Here is a 20,790-nt window from a genome sequence, read left to right on the forward strand (position 1 = left end):
ATTTGAATTTATTATTTGAAGTCAATATGATATATTTTTAAAGTTGTGCTTTTTGATTAATATGGGAGGTTTCAAAATTTTTAGAAAGTGCTTATGTCAGAATATAAATTTAGAGGTAGTCGGAAAAAATGTAGATATAGTTGCAAATAATAGGTACAAATTAGAGAGAAAAATTAAGAATTTGAAACAATACTTACTGAAATATACATAACAATTATTTTCAATTAAAAAAAGAATAAATATCAATAAAAAACAAACTCTTTAGGATAATATTAAAATTTGTACAACGACAAACGAAACCGTTCATTTACATAAATCAACCAAAAATAATAATTCAAATGATCCAATACTTTGAATTTTCCAAAGCTTCGCATTAGAAATTGGGCCTTGAATTTCACAAACTTTTAAAACGTCTTTCATAAGTAACATTGGGCCTTAGAATTTAAGGAATTAATGGGCCTAAAGAATTTCTCCCTCGTAAATTACTAAATTTTATCTTTTGTGATGAACTAATCAATCAACTTTAATTTATTCTTCCGTAGATATTAAATTTTTTAATTGTTACAATTAAATTAGGGTAATGATTTTCTTAACATATCAGTTTTTGCTTCATGCATCGCAATGAGTATACAACTAAAACATCACTTCATATGAATAATGTGCTGCATGAAGCCAAAACTGCTCTGTTAAAATATTTACCCTTAAATCACTTTGTTACTATCTCTGTACCAAATACTAACGAAATATAATCATCTATTTTCATTTCTTTTATATTATTATGTTAGTATTTTGAACAGAAATTTATCTTGAGACCCATTTTAATAAATTTGATACTTCTTCTAAAATAACATGCTCCTTAAATTAGTTAAATGGATAAATTAGAATGATACAAGTTCCGATATACAAAACATAATTTAATGAGCAAATCAAAGCATAATAGCAATACCAAAAAAAAAATGAACTGTAGTGGCACGAATTTTGTCTCTGTAAAGAGATTGCATATTCAATTCTCATAAATAACACCTACCTAAAAGATGCTACGGTATACCGGACCGTTTAATAAACCAAAAACAATAAAAAAAAGCAACAAATTAACAAGCTACCAGATATTGTCTCGTTCGCGCCAAATTTTGGTGTGGCCTTTCCGTTCCTCTCAAGTCTCCATCCTTGCTTGAATAAAACGATAGATTAATAATTAATTATTCCTCTTCCAACTGATGTGACTATTCTAACCTCCAAAGCCCAATTCAAAATTGACTAATCTGATTAAATTACACCCACATGCGACCGTTTTTAATTCTCTCTCTTTCCTTCCAGATCCAAAATGGAAGTCAACTAGACAACCACTGGCTCTTAAACCTCTCTCTTTCCTTCTCTATTTCTCCTTCTCTAGCTAGGGTTAAGAGAAAGGGGCAAGGTAGGATGAGTTTGGTCAATGGACATGTGAAGTACAATGGGGTCGGAGAAGGCGATGAGGAAGGCCGGAATAGGAGGAACGACACCAAGAGATATGTCTATGCTTGTGCCACATTTGCTTCTCTTAATTCTGTTCTACTTGGCTATGGTAACATTTTCTTTTTTATCAAGAGATCTTTTGGTTAGTTACATGGGAACTTTAATTTTCTGTTTTAATCCCATAAAGTTATAAAAATAATCTAGACTACAATGCAATACATTTAGAGTGAGGTTATGGTACTATGCATAGCGTGGATTGGTCCGAAGTACAGATCAATATTTTCGTTTTAAATGGCTACATAGTCGATCTGAACCATTCAACATGATTTCCATACGCAAATGTAGTTGCATTTTTAGAATTTTTTTTTACCATTTTTTTAGATTGGTAAAAAAAAATCATTACTTTGAACGGACACACACCAAAAAAAAAAAAGAGGTATTTGATTTTCTCCAAAACCTCAACCAGAAATGGACACATAAATTATTCAAATCATATATGTGATTTTCTCCAAAATTAGAGGGAAAAAATCATTCAAATCATATATGTAATATTCTCCAAAACCTCAACCAGAAATGGACACAATTTTGGTTTTTTTGTGTGTGTGTGTGTGTCTGTTTCACTCTATTGATCATAAAACCAGAGGCATAAAAAATTTCAAAAATTCAAAAATATCATTCTGACAAAATTAACTTGACTGTTTCTCCAACAGATGTTGGTGTGATGAGTGGAGCAATCCTTTTCATCCAAAAAGACCTAATGATAACAGAGTTCCAGGAAGAGCTCCTAATTGGGTGCTTGAGCATCATTGCACTCATCGGCAGCCTGACAGGCGGCCGCACCTCTGACGCCATTGGTCGCAAATGGACAATTGCCCTGGCTGCCATAGTTTTTCAAACCGGCGCCGCTATAATGGCATTGGCGCCTTCATTTGAAGTACTCATGATCGGTCGTCTCCTTGCTGGAGTTGGTATCGGTTTCGGTGTTATGATTGCGCCGGTATATATTGTGGAGATATCCCCTGCCATGGCACGTGGAACGTTGACATCGTTTCCAGAGATATTTATTAATCTCGGGATCTTGCTCGGGTACATATCTAATTATGCCTTCTCGGACCTCTCCGAGCATATAAATTGGCGAATAATGTTAGGTATGAGAAATAAATTAATAAGTCTGATTAATTACTAGTAAATTGTCAGGCCCTACTATTTTCTTTAATAACCTGGTCCTGAGTATCAGAACAGTGAGGGTATTAAAATCTTTGCATTTAAAGTTTCTGATAACATGCGATCAATTTCAGTCTCTTATTGCAGTATTTATATGCCATTTTTATCGTTTGTTAAACAAACTGACAAGAAACACTCTATAATTGATAAAAAATGGCTAAAATGTGCTTAAATTATTCATATATCATACCTTGAAATCTCAATTGAAGTCAAAGAGACAACCACTAAACAAGATTTTTTTTTTTTTTTAATTCCATGCATGTAATAAGTACTATTGTAAAATTGAGATTCAGGAATTTTTAATATGGTGCTGCACTTTTTATATTACATCAGGTGTTGGCATCATCCCATCTATCTTTATTGGCTTTGCGCTCTTTTTCATACCGGAGTCGCCGAGGTGGCTAGTAATGCAAAACAGAGAGAAAGAAGCAAGAGCTGTACTTCTTCGCATAAACGAGACCGAATCAGAGGCGATGGAGAGATTACATGAGATCCAAGAGGCCGCAAACCCCGCAAAGAAACACGAGGAAAGAGCTGTATGGAGAGAGATCTTCAACCCGACTCCATCCTTTCGCCGTATGCTGATAACAGGATGCGGCATCCAATGCTTCCAACAAATTACAGGGATTGATGCCACAGTTTACTACAGTCCAACTATTTTTCGTGATGCGGGTATACAATCCGATAAACAGATACTCGCTGCCACTATTTCTGTAGGGTTAACAAAGACCATGTTCATCTTGGTTGCAATATTTCTAATCGATCGAGTAGGCAGGAAGCCTCTTCTCTATGTTAGCACAATCGGCATGACTGCATGTTTGGCTCTTTTAGGAATTGCTTTAACACATCAGCACGTGTCGGGTCTGGTGTCGCCAGATGTCGGTGTTGGACTTGCAATCTTTGCTGTTTGTGGAAATGTTGCTTTCTTTTCAGTCGGTATGGGGCCCATTTGCTGGGTTCTGACATCAGAGATATTTCCACTGAGATTCAGAGCTCAGGCTTCAGCAGTTGGAGCAGTTGGTAATAGACTAAGTAGTGGATTGGTGGCAATGTCATTCTTGTCAGTATCACATAAGATAACAGTTGCTGGGACATTCTTTATTTTCTCTTTTCTATCTCTTCTCTCTGTCTATTTTGTGTATAGATTTGTTCCTGAGACAAAGGGAAAGTCCTTGGAACAGATTGAAATGCTGTTTGAAAGTGAGGTCGATTGGCGAAGAGGTCGTGAGTTGCAGCTCACTGATGTAGAAAGACTAGTGCAAAAGTATTAATTATATTTTGGAATAATTGTTTGCTAAACTGTGATGAAGGTACATTACATTTTTCAGAAGATGCCAGTTTCTAGGAAATCCTGGCGAATTTTTGTTTTTAAAACATATAGTGGTGGTTCATTATGTTTTGTAGGTGATATTTCACTATTGGATAACATGCCAAGCAATAGTTTGTGCCAGGAATGGGGGTGGTCTGATGCCCGGTTGAAGCTGTTCGATCTGTGCCGAGATTTGTGTGCACTTGAGCTGCACAATTTTAAAATTGTCCGCACAAATCTAATAGTTCCGACCAGGCATTAGACTGAATTTGGTCTGATGCCTGTCAGATAAATCTTAGTTTTAAAACATTGGAGTGAATTTTGTCAGTGGAATTAGGCTAAACCAAAAAGATAAATCCACGAACTTTAAAGCTGTCCACACAAATCTTGACGCAGATCTAACAGTTCCGACCATGCCCATCAGATAAATCCCAGGTTTAAAACATTGGACTAAATTTTGTCAGTGGAATTAGGCCAAACCAAAAAAAATAAATCCACGAATTTGAAGGACATAATTATTTGTAAAACATTGAGGTATCATCAAAATTTTAAGAAGGTTCAAATGCCTCTATTTTTATAAAATTTAAAAATTCAAAATTTAAAACTTAAAAGTCAAAATAAAACTGTTAGATATGATCTATATCATTTTATTTATGCATGTGTAAAAAATTATGATATTTCAATTTTATTTTGATTGTCATCAAGAACTTGTAAAAAATGCACTAATGTGAATGATTTCTAGATGCTGAATTTTGAACTTATTAATTCACATAAAAAAAAATTGAAATGTAATAATTTTTTATGAGCACAGAGAGAAAAATAACATAGATCACATCTTACAGTTTTATTTGGACTTTTTAAGTTTTAAATTTTGAGTTATTAAAATTAAAAAAAATAAAAGTATGATGAAGGCATTTGAACCCTCCTCAAATTTTAATATGTTCTGTTTTATTCTTTGTTTAATTTTGTTCATTATTTCAAAATTTTAATTTTGTGCTTTTAATTGGTGGGGTTATAAAATTGGGTAAAGACTAAACATGCATGCCAAGGGAGGGGTAAAGATTTTAACAGAGCAATTTTGACTTCATGCAGTTCACTAACTATAGAATCAAAAGTATAGAGCAGCATTACATAAATAGCAGTTTTGATTCATGCATCACACTAACAGAGCAGCATTACCTAGTCCACATCCATCTATATAAGAGGTGTGGTAGTTCGTTGTTTAGGTTCAAGGTGAACCAAGAGGTGCTTTTAAAAGAAAGATAATTTTCAAGTGATCTAGAAGGGAAACCGACTTCCCTCTAATCAAGAGATTTGACAATCTCTTTAGTAAAATAATTTGAGTAAAACTAGGGTGTTCTTAAGCTCACCAAACACCTTGGTGAGCTTAACTCCAAAATATATTATATTTGTTTCGAACGATAAATCTAAACCGTTGAAATCCATCTACTTCACAAGGCGATAAATTTATATGCAAATATTTTAACTTTTCAAATTATTTTAGTATAATATCAAGCGATCAAAATTAGAATGTTTATAAATTAATTTTAGTGCATTCATTTTTTGAATATTTTTGACCACTTGACTTTGTACAAAATTAATTCTAAATTCTAAAAATTTTATATGTAAATTCATCACTCGTGAAGTAAATCGGTTTCAACGGTTTGAATTTATTGTTTGAAGCTAATCTAATAGGTTTTGAAGTTAAGTTCACCAAACATCTTTGTGAGCTTAAGAACACCCTAGTTTTACTCAAATAATCTGCATCCTCTCTAGCAATAAAGTAGATGAAATTTATTTATTCTATTTAGTGCATATTAAGTGTTTGTTAAAATACTTAAGAGAATATCTTGCTTGCTATTGTCATATAAATGAGGTCCTTTGTGTATTGACTATTGAGCCAAGTGGTGATAGGAAAATTATAATTTCTCACCATATAGGTATACACATGAAATCCCAACAGTTTGCATATTTGCAATTCTCTTTTTATGATTTTTATTTTTCAGATAAGGATGTCTTGAACGAATTTTGAAGATAGTCAGGCCTGATAAAATATAAATTGGAAAAATATATTTTCGGGTAAGGTGATAAATATATCAGTAAAACTAATATTTGGCCAAAACATGTATTGCTTGTAGCAAAAGAATGAAATAATACAAGCAAATCATTTGTAATTCATGATTAAGGTGCCATCATTTTTTTTATCATTTGTTATTTGTGATAAAGGCGCCGTCATCTTTTTTATTAATTAGAAATATTTATTAGTTTAGTGAATAAAAGCGGGTTTTTATCACATCATTAGCTTTTTATTTGGCTAATATGATTTTTTATTAGTTTTAGACAAAGAAAAAAAAAATTCAAAATTGCATAATGTCGATATGTCAAGAAATGCAGAAAGTAAAATTAAAAGTGAGTAAAGACATAATTTTTAATTTATAAAAAATAATTAAAAGTAATATAGAGAAATAATTAAATGACAGTAATATTTCGATAATATAGAAGAGACTGAATCAATGATTCTTGTAGGCACATGAACTGTCACAAAAAATCCTTCCTATTCTAATTTATTTTTAGAAAAATCAAATCAATGAATTATTGAATCATTGATTTATTTCCAAAAACGATTAGGAAAAAAGAGGCACGGATCATGGAATTCTGATCCTCCCAGTACCGGACAAGAGAATCTTTTAGAATTAGTAGATCCTGACCGTTCATTTAATATTGCACGAATCTTAAAGAAAACCTCTTACAGTCAAAAGTCAAAGAAGCACCGAATTGACTGAGAGGATATTTGTCCCAGATCTTGAGCTTGCCTTGCCATGCGATAGAAGTATAGAACTTGTGATTTTATGATATTGATTAGGCGCTCCCTACTAACACTAATTAATAGAAAAAAAGAGAATTACCACCACCAATAATAATTCAAAATAATCTTTTATTTTCTCTAACCTTCTTCACCGAAATATGGGCACAAAGATGGAGATTGAGCACAGTCACCTGTTAATCAATAACCTGAACCTCCACATAGCACAAATTGGCAAAGGTCGGATCTTATTTTAGTTCTTATTGGGTTCAATTTTGTTTTCATAATAGGTAAACTAACTAATACTTCATTTTAATTGTCACATTTTTTTTTGGTAATTTAGATAAACTGGGTACAGTAATATTCCTTCATGGTTTTCCTGAGATATGGTATTCATGGCGCCACCAGATGGTTGCTGTTGCTGAAGCCGGGTACCGGGCAATCTCACCCGATTGGCGGGGTTATGGGTTATCGGATCAACCCCAGGACCCAGAAAATGCTTGCTGGGCACATTTAATTTCAGATCTGCTAGGTTTACTTGGTGCTCTCTCCATCTCCAAGGTATCTCTATCTATCATCCTGTGTTAATTCATACTTTCTAAATTTGTTAATCCTGAAAGCAAGATTTATGATTGATAATTTTAGGCTTTCTTAGTTGGGAAAGATTTTGGATCATTTCCGGCATATGTGTTTGCACTTCTATACCCGGATCGAATATGTGGTGTGGTATCTATTGGGATGCAATACTTGCCAGTTCCGCCCACATCCGACATGCCAGAGGGATACTATGTAAATAGATGGCAGGTAAATATACTGATTTGGTACTGGTATGGTACTGATAAGATCAGCTCAGCTGGTAATATACTTGAATTTTTTTTTTTTTGGGACAAACTTATTTATGGGTAAAGTTTTTAACAGAGAAGTTTTGGCTTTATGCAGCGCATAGACTATAGAATCAACAAAGAGTTGCATATGGTTGTTGGCTGCATGAAGCTAAAACTGCTCTTTTAAGATCTTTACCCTTATTTATGAGTCTGATTGCCTGAATCACCCAAACAAGCACAAATTTGACCAAACTAAATAAAACGAAATGGTGGGGAGTGGTGATTTGCGTGTACAATTGCTAAGCTGTATGGGTTTGCTTCTTACCAGTACAGTGCAAAGCTCAAGATCAAGGTTTTTAACATGGTGCAGTATTAAATTAATTAAAAAATTGTGATTTATCCTCATTATTTTGTGTTACTTGTTTGCAAAGGAGCCTGGAAGAGCAGAGGCAGATTTCGGTCGATTTGACGTGAAGCAAGTGGTGCGAACCATTTACATTCTCTTCTCCAAATCTGAATTTCCAATTGCTCCAGAAGGAAAGGAGATTATGGACCTTGCTGACTTATCTACGCCTTTGCCAGAGTGGTTCACCGAAGAAGACGCTTCTATATATGCTTCTTTGTACGAGAAAAACGGGTTCACTTATCCGCTTCAAATTCCATACAGGTGAAATATAAAATTAAGTTCAATTAACATTTTTTTAGGTCAACTAATTTGAAATCTTATACTGACCTTATTGAAATTTTTAGGGCTATGAACAATATTAAAGGAATTAATGTGCCTCCAGATTTAACAATTCATGTACCAGTGCTTCTGATCCAAGGAGAGAAAGACTACGTGTACAAACACCCGTGGTGGTACCAAGCTATGAAAGAAGGCATTATGCAAAAATATGTGAGAGATATGGAGATTAGTTCCATTCCTGAAGGATGTCACTTTGTTCAGGAGCAATTCCCTGACCAAGTTAATCAGCTAATTATAAGCTTTGTAAAGGCCCATTCTGTGAATGCTTAAAGTTTTAAGGGTTTGCTTGTGATCTGTGTCAGCTTATGTGCTATGCTTGAGAGTAATTAAAATTGAAATTATCTTTTGTTTGTCAAACTTTAATCTTGACTCGGTATCCTTTGGGTGCATGTTCATGTTTGGAGGATGAAAGTTAAGCAGTTCTAAGTTAATTATTTCAAATTAGATCTGCTTAAGCTATTTTTGTTTGGTAGAAATTTAAAATAAAGGAGTTCTAAATTTAGTAGAAGAGAGGAAAAAAAAAGTTCGTTGACAGCAAGTTTAATGTAACAAGTTAAACCATCTAAATATATGTCGGTCTAACTATCTGCATTTTATGTGATTTAGAACAAATTTGTAGTTTTCAATTGAAGGTAAGCTTATGCACGAATAGTTAGAGATTTGTAACGAACGATGAAAATACTGTTCAAACTTCAATGTGATAGTGGAACGTGAATGCAGATCCAGTGTAATAGCTGACAGTCTAGTATAAAATTTGAGTCATTCATTTTAATTATTATGAAAAATAATTCAAGTACCTAGCATCCTGAGAGATCAAGAGCTAGACCTAATATATACATCTTAATAAAAATTTGATGTACATCCATTATTATCAAATAATATTGTAACCTCATCTGTAAGGCATCTGAAGAGGATATTTGAAACCATTTTTCTCGTAAAGAGATGCATATGTAGAGAGGTCCTCTTCAGTGAACCACTCCGGCAAGGGTGTCGATTCATCAGCAAGGTCCATAATCTCCTTTCCTTCTGGAGCAATTGGAATTTCACTTCTTGAGAAAAGGATATAAATTGTGCGTACTACTCGCTTCACATCAAATCTGCTGAAGTCGGCCTCTGCTCTCCCAGGCTCCTATGTGACAAGCAAGAAAAATAATAAAAACACCATTTTTTTAAAGACAAAATCATTCTTTTTACCTTTTGTTAGTCATGATTATATATTATGTAATTCTTCTGAATTGATTGTGATTTGGGGCTTAATTCAGGTTTACATATGAACCTGGTCTTGGAAACTTAAGTCATGGGACATGATTATCTATCACCCAATTGGTACTAAAATACCTAGAAGAGGTTAGTAATTTATTATTTCAAAGTACATACAAGCCATCTCTGTATGTAGAAACCTTCAGGAAGAGGACCACCGGAGCCTTGCATAGGTGAAAAAGGACTTCCAATAGATATGATGCCACATGTTTTCTCTGGATAATTGAGTGCGAACCGATATGCTGGAATTGCTCCAAAGTCCTTGGCAACAAAGAAAGCCTTCAACCAGAGAAAAGTTGTCATTAGAAACAACTAAAATATCAAACCTAATCTCATTAATAAAATGTGAGTTATACACCTTAGAGAAGGAAAAGGCGTCAAGTATACCAAGCATATCTGAAATGAGGTGCTCCCATGCAGCATTTTCCGGGTCTTGGGGAGCATCCGATAACCCGTATCCACGCCAATCGAATGCAATGGCTCTGTACCCAGCTTTGGCAACAGCAATCATCTGGTGGCGCCATGAGTACCATATCTCTGGAAACCCATGAAGAAAAACCACTGTACCCAACTCATCTACAATACCGACAGTGTACCAAAATATAGGTCATCAGCTTTATTTTACCAGATTCAGATTTTCCTGACAGAATATGCCCATCAAGGGTAAACATTTTAACAGAGTACTTTTGGCTTCATGCAGCGCATGGACTGTAGAATTAAAACAGTGTTGCACATGGTTTGCGCGCTGCATGAAACCAAAACTACGCTGTTAATATATTTAACCCCCCATCAGCCCCTGCCTCACCTGCTTTCTATAATTCTATTGAATAAATTCTTATATAACCTTACATTCAAGATCGTTATCACGAAAAATGAAAGAAATTCACTGGTTCTTAAATCTTAATCAGCTTAATAAAAGAAATTCAGATCTATGTAGAGAAAGATGTGCAACAATAGTAGATTAGCTAACCTTTTCCAATTTGTGCTATGTGGAGATTCAGACCATTAATCGAGAGCTGAGTGTGCTCTATCTCAGACTCCATCTTTTACTCAGATCAGTGTGACTCCGTCAGATACTCAGATTGGTTAGGTATAGTGTCCGGATCCTCTGAAGCAACTCAAATTTTGCGTTTAGATCCAAACCGTCTGATCAGAATCTAGACCAATCCGGACCGAAGTGGAATGCACCAAACAGATTTGACGGTTCCGGATCTAAACTGAAATTTTGAGTTACTTTAGGTGATATAAATTCGGTATAGAGAGAGAGAATCGAGAGGATAATATAAAAAAAATGTAATTATTGTTTCCCCTTTGGAACTTTGGGTGATTGGTCAATTATATTAGGCGGCCTATGTCAGCTGTTCTTTGTTCCTTCACAGCCACATCAGTTTATCTTTAATGTGATTTTCATGCCATATTTCTTTTACATAAATATCCTCCATTCTTTGTATTATATGACAAAAGCTCTTTCCTCTAAACTTTCATTTCTGAGCAAGATAACTCATGGAAAAAAAGTGTCTCCGGAGCTGTATTATGTTCATCTTTGCTTTGGAGGACCATTCTGTATAATTACAGCACTCCAAATTTCCAGCAAACATCAATTGAACTTTCTGAATTTAATTAGTTAAATTAGCAAAGAAAATTAGTCATGTCATTGCTGGTTGAATCACGTCACGTCATATCACATCACATGAAAAAATAATTGAGCACGTGTCACGTCACATCATTCGACGTCACATTTTTCCTTTAGTAAATTCAATGTTACAAAATGCAGAAAGTTAAACAAATAATAAGAAGAATATCATGAGTAAGATCAGTGTTGAGACACTAAGCTTTTCACTGGAGCACAAATAATTAATATGAATCGATAGAATACATTTCTTCTCAAAAAAAAAAAAAAATTAATACAAATCGTAAATTTTTCTGGACTTTCTTGAAATTAAACATTGTGGTATATAATAGTGATTAGGTAATACTTACTAACCTTGATTACAAGTTTCTTTTAACACCAATAACAAAAAGTCACATCATCACTTCTAGCCTTCACCTTGGTGTTGATCAGATGGAGATAGAGCACAGATATTTATCAATCAATGGCCTTAATCTCCACATAGCACAGATTTCCAAAGGTCATACTTCATTTAATTTAGTTCCTGTTGAGTTCTATTTCAATTTTCATCAATTGAAGAGAAATTAATTATACTGGTAATCTAGATGAACTGGGGACAGTGGTATTCCTTCATGGATTTCCTGAGATATGGTATTCATGGCGACACCAGATGGTTGCCGTTGCCGAAGCCGGGTACAGAGCAATTGCACCTGATTGGCGTGGTTATGGGCTTTCGGATCAACCCCAGGACCCGGAAAATGCTTCAAGGGAGCACCTTATTTCAGATCTTCTTGGTATACTTGATGCTCTTTCCATCCCAAAGGTAAATATCAATTGTTTATGGAGATATTTTTGTTTTCCTCCTCTAATTTTATAAATAATAAAATGATATTTCTCTTGACATATCATAAAGACTTTCTTAGTTGCCAAGGATTTCGGATCATATCCAGCATATTTGTTTGCGCTTTTATACCCTGATCGAATATGCGGTGTAGTATCTATTGGAATGCCTTACTTGCCGGTACCTTCCTCATACGACCTGCTTCCAGAGGGTTTCTACATAAAGAGATGGCAGGTAAATTATAAAATTGGCTCTCTTTTACCTGATGTACTGGTCATGTCGGTACTGGTAAGATCATCGGATATTTTGCTATCGAAAAGGACCTAATTTGATTTGAATGCCTAATTACCAGAATAATCAGAAATTACCAGAATAGAATAAATAAAGTGAGAGTGATGAATAGAAGTGTAAAACTGAGCAGTACAGTATAAAACTCACAAATTGCATGACAGAAATCATTAGATCTTCCAATAAAAATATTCAATTAATTTACAGTTTCTTATGTTCCAAATATAACATGCTGTAGCAAAATTATCTGTTTTTTTTTTTTTTTTGTATGTCCCTACAGGAACCTGGTAGAGCAGAGGCAGATTTCAGTCGATTTGATGTGAAGCGAGTGGTGCGAACCATTTATATCCTCTTCTCAAAAAGTGATATCCCAATTGCTCCAGAAGGAAAGGAGATTATGGATCTTGCCGACTTATCGACGCCTCTACCAGAGTGGTTCAGTGAAGAAGACCTCTCTATGTATGCTTCTCTTTACCAGAAAAATGGGTTCACTTATCCACTTCAAATTCCATACAGGTAAGCTGTAAGGTTAAAGATAAACTCATTTTTACTGGTATGTTATGTCTGATACTGATATAATGTTTGGATTTTCAGAGTGCGCAGTATAAAAGAGACTAATCTGCCATCAGATCGAACAATCCGAGTCCCTGTGCTTCTGATCCAGGGAGAAAAAGATTATGTATATAAACTTCCCGGTCGGTATGAGGCAATAAAAGAAGGCATTATGAAAGATTATGTGCCTAATCTGGAAATTAGTTTTATTCCTGAAGGATGTCACTTTGCTCAGGAACAATTCCCTGACCAAGTTAATCAGCTAATTACAGGCTTTCTCAAGGCCCATCCTGTGAATAATTAAAGTTTCAGGGGTTTGCTGGTGAGTTGAGTCAGATAATATGTTATTCTCTTTATTAAGGGATGTATCTTGCTTTTAATTATGGCAAAATTAGCTACATTACATATCCATCAAAATTTATGTTTTTTAGGTATTTACCTATCCAATTACAAAAATTAAATATTGACACATTCTCTTTGATATTTCTCCATAATATAATTTGGATTAGGATATGTTAATTAAAGTTAAATTTTACAAATAATAAATTACTTACCTCATCTTATTTATTTATGAACTTTTGTTTACTTTCTAAAATACATTAATATTTGTCATATATATTTACATTTCAAAAGAATAAATTATTTCTAAAATTATATTTATGCTGTATTCGAGTAACATATCATAAACCTTCTTAATTTTAAATATGAACTTGTTATTATGCCACCTACAATGGCTACCTTTAGATAGACAAATAAATAATAAAAAAATTGTTATTCGAGTATGTTAAAATAGTATCAAGAGAGTGCTAATTTGAAAAACGAAAAAAAAGGTATATGTATTTAGCAGCGGAGCTAGACTTTTGAACAATAGGGATCAAATATATATAGGGATCAATTATATCAATTTTTTTTGGGGAGAATGGAGGTCAATTTTACCATATTAAGACATTTTACTCTAAAATTATATAAAAAAAAAACATACAAAATACAAAAAAATAGAGATCAATTGACACTCATTCTCCCTTCTTCAATCCGCCACTAGGTCCAAGAGATGTTGTACCATTAATTGCATGTGCACATTTGATTAAGTTGCTCCTAGGTTGTTCATCGGTTCGGTTTGATCCAAACTGAATAAAAATTAGCAAATCAAAATTTGTTTGGTTTTCAAAAATCAAATCAAACCAAACTGAAGAATAAGAACCAGTTTGTTCGGTTGAAGATATTAATCATAAAAATAAATAATTTTTTAGTTAATATTTTTAAAGATGAATTTTAAATTTTTGTTTGGTTCCGTTTAACCGGTTTTTAACCGAAACAAGCAATATATATTATGCTGTAATTTTTGAATTTTTTTTAATGTTTGATTCAAACGGAGTTGGATTTAAATTTTCGGTCTGTTCAATCTAACCAATTTTAAAATTTCTAAGCCGAATCAAACTGAATTATTAAACTGGTTTGAAAAAATAAACTAAATTGAACTTTCACAGTTCAGTTTAAAACCAATTAAAACAGATCCGATGAACACCCCCAGTTGCACCTCTAGTTCCTCTTTAGCACACTTGTTGATTGGACATGTCTGTAACAAGAAAGACTTGGGAGTCAATCGGAGAAAAATCAACATAGCAAGGGACAAATATTTGATGAATATTCTACAAGAAAAACAAACATAGCAAGGGACAAATATTTGATAAATATTCTACATCTAGAAAGTATATTCAACATAGCCAATTAATCGTTCACACACATATAGAACTTGTAGTGCATTTGAATATTCAAGATTGTTACATTTGGAATTTTTTGCATCTCATAAAATTAGTTTTAACTTTGAATTGCTTAATTTTTAGTTATCCTACCAAAAGAGGTGCATCGGCGAACCTCCAAAATTTTCAATACAGACAAAGAGCATGCATCCGGAACATCAATATGGATAACCACATATTTTCTCCAAAATTGTAATTGAATTGCATTTCAATTAATGCCATTGACTTATTTGGAACTAAAACTTCACCATGACATCAAGGACATGTATCTTCTATTTCTGCTAACTTTTTTTTTTTTTTTACCATAAGAAGTAATTAAGACATTATTATAAGTTTAAAATTGATATTAAAAACTTTAAAGTTTTATTATTAATAAAAAATTTAAATAAGGATATATGAATGAAGGATTTTCAAGTCATTTCATAATTAAAAATTGAGTGTTAATTAGTAAATTAATTGTTGTAGGGGTCATTGTCATAAATTGCAAAGTTCAAAGAGGAGGAGATAAAGAGTTGTCAATTGGTACAGAACAGGTAGGGTGAAATCATTTTAATACCTATAGTCCTATACATATTAAAAATTGAATTTATCTTTATCATATATTTACGTATTAAGAATTGACTTTATCTTATTTTATCTTTACCGGTTAAAATTATTGGGGTAGCAGATGAATAACAAATAATACTAATATAATAATTAATTTTATTATATTTTATAAATAGAATATCAAAACTCATTTATTTTACACTTATACAATCACTACAAATGAAAAAAAAAATGCAATCAATTTCAACTAAATTGTTTTTCTTTTTATATAGCAAGAGAATTTAAAAATATGTATATCTTTTGAGACAAATTCAATTATTTAACTAAATAACAAGACATGCAATAAAAGTAATATCTTTGACATTTTTCTTAGAAAAAAACATACACTAAATAACAAAAGTATATTACTAATAATTAATCAAATATTATCATATGAAATATTACACACATAATTTTTTTTTGTAACTAACTATTGCTCAAACATTAACATATAATTACTCTATAGAGTAACGTGTATGAAATAACTTTTACCCGTACCCTTACCTGTTTAGCTAACAAAAAAAATCTTTACCCATACTCATATCGGACAAGGTAACGAAAAAAAATCTTATACCCGTCTTATCGAATACGGTATGAATCAGGTAAACGTTTAAAATGATATCATAATTAGAGATCGGAGTAGAGCATCTGATCTACTTTTGGATCCAATGAACTTTAAAACCATCCGATATGCTTTACAATATGTGTGTATGAAAATTTGACACAGACATATAAATTTTAAAGCAGAGAGCACACATCTTAAAACATATCAGATAGTGATTGAGCCCATGAATACATTATTGGAATTAGTACAAAAATTATTTAAATTGCATAATTTAAATAGTACTAGTTTTTACAAAAGTTGAGTTTATATTTCAACAAAAACTGAATTAGTAAAATAATCTTAATTCCTAATATAACACTATTCTGATAAAAAAATATATATAGAGTAAAGATGTTGTTCTCCGCATATTAGTCCTCTAACTATCCTCCTAACTGTCTAATTAATAATTATTCCTCCAACCTTCTAGAATCTGCATCTTATCCAACGGTCCAGCCTTCTTTTCTCTTGGCAAAGCCTTCTTCTCTAGCCACCCAACTATCTCTTTTCATATCAAACAAAATTTGCGCTCTTCACGGCCTTCACAGCCTCCGCCTCTTTTCTTTCTCGACGTGGTGCACCGTCGAGATCCGGCGAGGAGAGCGTGGTGCACCGTCGAGATTTGGCGAGGAGAGTATGGTGCACCGTCTAGATCCGACGAGGAGAGCGTGGTGCACCGTCGAGATCTGACGAGGAGAGCGTGATGCACCGTTGAGATTTGGCAGGGAGAGCGTGGTGCACCATTGGAGGGGATCCATGCTAAGCCCAACGAAGGTTGTCAAGAGTGCAACATATGAATACTTCATTAGTTAGATATGCATACTTCATATTACATTAATTAGTTATAAATACTTCATTAGTTAGATATGAACACTATATACTTACTATAAAAAAAAAGACTTTGTAATTTTCAATTGTATAAATTATTTCGTACATGTATGAATACTTCGTAATTTTCAGTATGAATATTGTTAGTGTCAGATGTGAATACTTCTTGTAATACTAGACTGTTGGATATGAATACTTATATATATGAATACTTCATTTGTTAGACATGAATACTTCATGCTGCCAACAATGAATACTTAAAATTTAGTATATAGATTCGCTGTAGTGGTCTCCAATTTTGACAAATGTCGCTTTCAGACGGTTGCGGTCCCCAATCCAGGCTATCAGATGTTGTCAGCGGTCCCCCTAGTCGTTACTGGTCCTCAATATTAATGGTCCCCTCTAGTTTGTGTCTACATATGACGAATATTATAGATAATAAGTATGAATACTTTAAATTCGTAGATATGAATAGTATATGTTTTGATCCCTCATTGTATTTTTTTTTGTCTTTTAGCGCAGAAGACAGATAGAGGACTGAATGAAAGATAGTGTCAGTCGTTCCCAAATATATATTCTAATTGACGATCCAATCTTACAAGCATGCCATTTCATGTCTGTCCGATATATATTGAATTTTCAGTTTATTTAAAGCGTGACAAATTTTTTTTCAGGGCCTATTCGGAATGCATGGTGCAGTATTGTTGTGCTTTGAGATTCGTGCAGAGATTATTTGAACAGTTTGGATTTTTTATAAATCAACTCAAAATTTGAGATATCTCGGAGATGTGAATTCTCCATATCCGGTGAATTTCATATCTCAAAAGAAAATATTTCAAGAAATTTATTAAAAAAAGTATAAATAAATAGATGAATTGCTCCGTTTTAGTTCTTTCTAAAGAAACCGAATTATAAGAAATAATTTGTCGAAACTTTAATTAATAACATATAAAATATTTGCTTTTGAAAATTTTCGATAATAACATTTTCGCTAAATTATTGAGCGTTCTATTTTAGAAAGAACTAAGTAATTGAATTAGTTTTACCTTCTAGTTTTATTTCTTATAATTTTATATGTTAACGATAATAACATTTTCGATAATAACATATAAAATTGTTATTTTTGGAATTTTTCAGAAAATTTATTATTTAATTTAATTTAATATTTTTATATGTTATTAATAAAAATTTCGGAATAATTTGGTTTGTTAGACATTTTTGGATTTTATGTCGTGAAGGTGGACTTCATGCATACATTTTCTAAGTAATTGAATTAACGATTTAATTCTTTCTATGAGATCTAAATTTTCAGAGAATTTATCTATTTTCAAAAATGAAAAATTCTGTTCATATCCTCTCGATTCTCTTTCTATACCTAGCCAATCTTTAGTCCGTATCCATTGAAGTAACTCAAATTTTATGTTTACATCCGGACCGTACGATCAGAATGCATGGTTGGAGCTAAAGCAGATCTGACGATCAACATCTAAACTAAAAGTTTAAGTTACTTTAGGTGATATAAATTCGCCAATCTGACTTGGTCCCACTACGATCACAAGCAGATCAACACTCAAAAGGCTTCTGAAAGGGTGGCCGATTTTCTCAGAAATCTAATCCAGAGAGAGAGAGAGTCGAGATCTATCTCTTGTCGGAAAAAAAATAAGTAAAAGATGGAGTCTGAGATAGAGCACAGTCAAGTCTCGATTAATGGACTGAATCTGCACATAGCACAAATTGGAAAAGGTTAGCTAATCTACTATTGTTGGCTGTTGCACATCTTTCGCTTAAGCAGATGTGAATTTCTTCCATTCTTATTCAATAGAAAGTGGATGATTTAGGGGTGGATGGGGGTAAAGATTTTAACAGAGCACTTTTGGCTTCATGCAGCGACAAACCAGTTTTAATTCTATAGTCCGTGCGCTGCAGGAAGCTATAGCTGCTCTGTTAAAATCGAGCGTATTCTGTCAGGAAAATCAGAATCTGTTAAATTAAATAAAGCTGATGACCTATATTTTGGTACACTGTTGGTATTTTAGATGAGCTGGGTACAGTGGTTTTTCTTCATGGGTTTCCAGAGATATGGTACTCATGGCGCCATCAGATGATTGCTGTTGCCAAAGCTGGGTACAGAGCCATTGCATTCGATTGGCGTGGATACGGGTTATCGGATGCTCCCCAAGACCCGGAAAATGCTGCATGGGAGCACCTAATTTCAGATATACTTGGTATACTTGATGCCTTTTCCATCTCGAAGGTATAGACATCGCATTTTTTAATGTGATTAGGTTTGATATTTTATCTTGTTTCTAATTGCACATCTTGATAGAGTGACATTTTTTTTTTTTGACAACGTTTCTCTGGTTGAAGGCTTTCTTCGTTGCCAAGGATTTTGGAGCATTTCCAGCATATCAGTTTGCACTCCATTATCCAGACAAAACATGTGGCGTCATATCTATTGGAATTCCTTTTTCACCCATGCAAGGCTTGGTTGATCCTCTTCCTGAAGGTTTCTACATAAAGAGATGGCGTGTACGTACTTCAATTTTATATTACTAACCTATTTTAGGTATTATTTAGTACCAATTTGGAGAGAGATAATCATGTCCCATAATTTAAGTTTCCAAGGCTAGGTTCATATTTAAATCTGAATTAAGCCCCAAATCACAATCAATTTAGAAGAATCACATTATATGATTCTGACCATGGAAATCAGTGGGATACCCACTTTTATTGAAAAAAAATATATATATGATTCTGACCAGACAAATAAAATGAATGGCACAGAAGAGTTTTGACAGGTACGATGTACAATTCTCCAATGAAAACCCTCCATGTGTTATTGTACTTCTTTCAAGTGAAGAAAAAAAAAAGGGAAAAAAGAAGAATGATTTTATCATTAAAAAATTTGGTGTTTTTAATATTTTTCTTGCTTGTCACATAGGATCCTGGGAGAGCAGAGGCCGACTTCAGCAGATTTGATGTGAAGCAAGTAGTGCGTACAATTTATATCCTTTTCTCAAAAAGTGAAATTCCGATTGCTCCAGAAGGAAAGGAGATTATGGACCTTGCTGACGTATCGGCACCGTTGCCAGAGTGGTTCACTGAAGAGGACCTCTCTACGTATGCATCTCTTTACGAGAAAAATGGTTTCAAATATCCTCTTCAAATGCCTTATAGGTGAGGTTTCGATATTATTTGATAATAATAGATATACATCAAATTTTTATTAAGAACGTATATTTTAGGTCTACCCCAGTAATGTCCCCTTGAATTACCACAATTGGCCCAGTATTTGAATTAATGCTTGTAATAATTATCAATTCCGAAGTCAAAAATTGCAATCTTTAATTTCAATGCATCAATCCTTTAGTTCATATTGTAAAATGCACTTAAAACTTGATGTAATAGGGCACTTGGAAGGATGGAGAACGAGCCAGATCAAAACGCTCTAGATCAAAAAATTATAGTCCCTGTGCTTCTGATCCAGGGAGAGAAAGATTACGTCTTTAAATTTCCTGGAATTTATGAAACCATAAAGGAAGGAACAATGCAAAAATATGTGCCAAATTTGGAGATCAGTTACATGCCCGAGGGTTGTCACTTTGCTCAGGAGCAATTCCCTGACCAAGTCAATGATCTGATCATTCACTTTCTGAAAGGCCATCCTGTGAATGGGTAAAGTTTGAAGGTTTCTTTTGCAAATTGAGTCTGGTGTATTAAAGTTAGTATATGTTAAGCTCTAGTGGGAACAATTTGTGTTAGATAAGAAGCCAGAAGCCCAGGGGGTAACTGTCTTGGTTGTTTTTCATAATAAAATTAAGCTTTTTAGGATGCCCAGAAAAATATATTAAAATATTAAGTTAGAAACTATTGTTGATATGCTTGTGCAATATTGTTGATATGCTCTGCATCTGGGCTCAGGTGAGCAGTTTTGACTTCATACAGTACACACTAGAGAATCAAAACAACTCTGTTAAAAACTGCATGAAGCCAAAACAACTCTGTTAAAAACTTTACCGGTAAATGCGTTCATTCTTTATTCCACTCCATCAGATGAAAAAAAAAACAAAACAGCACAACACAACAAATACCAGAGAATGTATCAA

At 33.4% G+C, this 20,790-nt stretch overlaps 4 protein-coding genes across 11 annotated transcripts; 3 read left to right on the top strand and 1 right to left on the bottom strand.

Annotated features, from left to right (window-relative positions):
- Positions 1 to 1,095: 1,095 nt before the first annotated feature.
- On the top strand, positions 1,096 to 4,053 carry LOC144556999 (putative polyol transporter 4). Its single transcript, XM_078305526.1, has 3 exons — positions 1,096 to 1,564; positions 2,166 to 2,603; positions 3,013 to 4,053. Exons 1-3 carry the CDS (start codon positions 1,282 to 1,284, stop codon positions 3,948 to 3,950), a joined length of 1,659 nt encoding a protein of 552 aa, XP_078161652.1. The 5' UTR covers positions 1,096 to 1,281; the 3' UTR covers positions 3,951 to 4,053.
- Positions 4,054 to 6,806: 2,753 nt separating this feature from the next.
- LOC144557001 (epoxide hydrolase 2-like) lies at positions 6,807 to 13,391 on the top strand. Of its 8 annotated transcripts, none has more exons than XM_078305533.1 (5): positions 6,807 to 7,031; positions 7,135 to 7,352; positions 7,437 to 7,595; positions 8,047 to 8,282; positions 8,366 to 8,723. In XM_078305533.1, the coding sequence occupies exons 1-5, from the start codon at positions 6,953 to 6,955 to the stop codon at positions 8,628 to 8,630; spliced, it is 957 nt and encodes a 318-aa protein (XP_078161659.1). In that variant the 5' UTR covers positions 6,807 to 6,952; the 3' UTR covers positions 8,631 to 8,723. The 8 variants fall into 8 exon arrangements, with proteins under 8 accessions (XP_078161659.1, XP_078161656.1, XP_078161662.1 ...); XM_078305530.1 differs by lacking the exons at positions 7,135 to 7,352; positions 7,437 to 7,595; positions 8,047 to 8,282; positions 8,366 to 8,723 and adding exons at positions 11,835 to 12,052; positions 12,143 to 12,343; positions 12,639 to 12,874; positions 12,953 to 13,391 and having other exon boundaries at positions 6,821 to 7,031; XM_078305531.1 differs by lacking the exons at positions 7,135 to 7,352; positions 7,437 to 7,595; positions 8,047 to 8,282; positions 8,366 to 8,723 and adding exons at positions 11,835 to 12,052; positions 12,143 to 12,304; positions 12,639 to 12,874; positions 12,953 to 13,391 and having other exon boundaries at positions 6,826 to 7,031.
- On the bottom strand, positions 9,109 to 10,767 carry LOC144557003 (epoxide hydrolase 2-like). Its single transcript, XM_078305540.1, has 4 exons — positions 10,591 to 10,767; positions 9,979 to 10,196; positions 9,738 to 9,899; positions 9,109 to 9,489 (listed from the first exon to the last, which is right to left on the bottom strand). Exons 1-4 carry the CDS (start codon positions 10,661 to 10,663, stop codon positions 9,250 to 9,252), a joined length of 693 nt encoding a protein of 230 aa, XP_078161666.1. The 5' UTR covers positions 10,664 to 10,767; the 3' UTR covers positions 9,109 to 9,249.
- A 4,791-nt stretch (positions 13,392 to 18,182) lies between the features above and the next one.
- LOC144557002 (epoxide hydrolase 1-like) lies at positions 18,183 to 20,561 on the top strand. Its single transcript, XM_078305538.1, has 5 exons — positions 18,183 to 18,427; positions 18,721 to 18,938; positions 19,052 to 19,213; positions 19,626 to 19,861; positions 20,093 to 20,561. The coding sequence occupies exons 1-5, from the start codon at positions 18,355 to 18,357 to the stop codon at positions 20,361 to 20,363; spliced, it is 960 nt and encodes a 319-aa protein (XP_078161664.1). The 5' UTR covers positions 18,183 to 18,354; the 3' UTR covers positions 20,364 to 20,561.
- The last annotated feature ends 229 nt before the right edge of the window (positions 20,562 to 20,790 follow it).

This window comes from Carex rostrata, chromosome 7 (assembly GCF_964058835.1).
Source record: "Carex rostrata chromosome 7, lpCarRost1.2, whole genome shotgun sequence".
Lineage (NCBI taxonomy): Eukaryota > Viridiplantae > Streptophyta > Magnoliopsida > Poales > Cyperaceae > Carex > Carex rostrata.

Bases quoted from the DNA above. Each gene is read 5' to 3' on its own strand.
- LOC144556999 (XM_078305526.1), top strand. From the start codon at position 1,282: ATGCGACCGTTTTTAATTCTCTCTCTTTCCTTCCAGATCCAAAATGGA. The intron at 1,565-2,165 runs GTAACATTTTCT...TTTCTCCAACAG, and splicing joins TTCTGTTCTACTTGGCTATG to ATGTTGGTGTGATGAGTGGA. The intron at 2,604-3,012 runs GTATGAGAAATA...ATATTACATCAG, and splicing joins AAATTGGCGAATAATGTTAG to GTGTTGGCATCATCCCATCT.
- LOC144557001 (XM_078305530.1), top strand. From the start codon at position 6,953: ATGGGCACAAAGATGGAGATTGAGCACAGTCACCTGTTAATCAATAAC. The intron at 12,344-12,638 runs GTCATGTCGGTA...ATGTCCCTACAG, and splicing joins CTCTTTTACCTGATGTACTG to GAACCTGGTAGAGCAGAGGC. The intron at 12,875-12,952 runs GTAAGCTGTAAG...TTGGATTTTCAG, and splicing joins CCACTTCAAATTCCATACAG to AGTGCGCAGTATAAAAGAGA.
- LOC144557003 (XM_078305540.1), bottom strand. From the start codon at position 10,663: ATGGAGTCTGAGATAGAGCACACTCAGCTCTCGATTAATGGTCTGAAT. The intron at 9,900-9,978 runs GTGTATAACTCA...CTCTGGTTGAAG, and splicing joins ACGCCTTTTCCTTCTCTAAG to GCTTTCTTTGTTGCCAAGGA. The intron at 9,490-9,737 runs GTATGTACTTTG...CTTGTCACATAG, and splicing joins TCTACATACAGAGATGGCTT to GAGCCTGGGAGAGCAGAGGC.
- LOC144557002 (XM_078305538.1), top strand. From the start codon at position 18,355: ATGGAGTCTGAGATAGAGCACAGTCAAGTCTCGATTAATGGACTGAAT. The intron at 18,428-18,720 runs GTTAGCTAATCT...TTGGTATTTTAG, and splicing joins CATAGCACAAATTGGAAAAG to ATGAGCTGGGTACAGTGGTT. The intron at 19,214-19,625 runs GTACGTACTTCA...CTTGTCACATAG, and splicing joins TCTACATAAAGAGATGGCGT to GATCCTGGGAGAGCAGAGGC.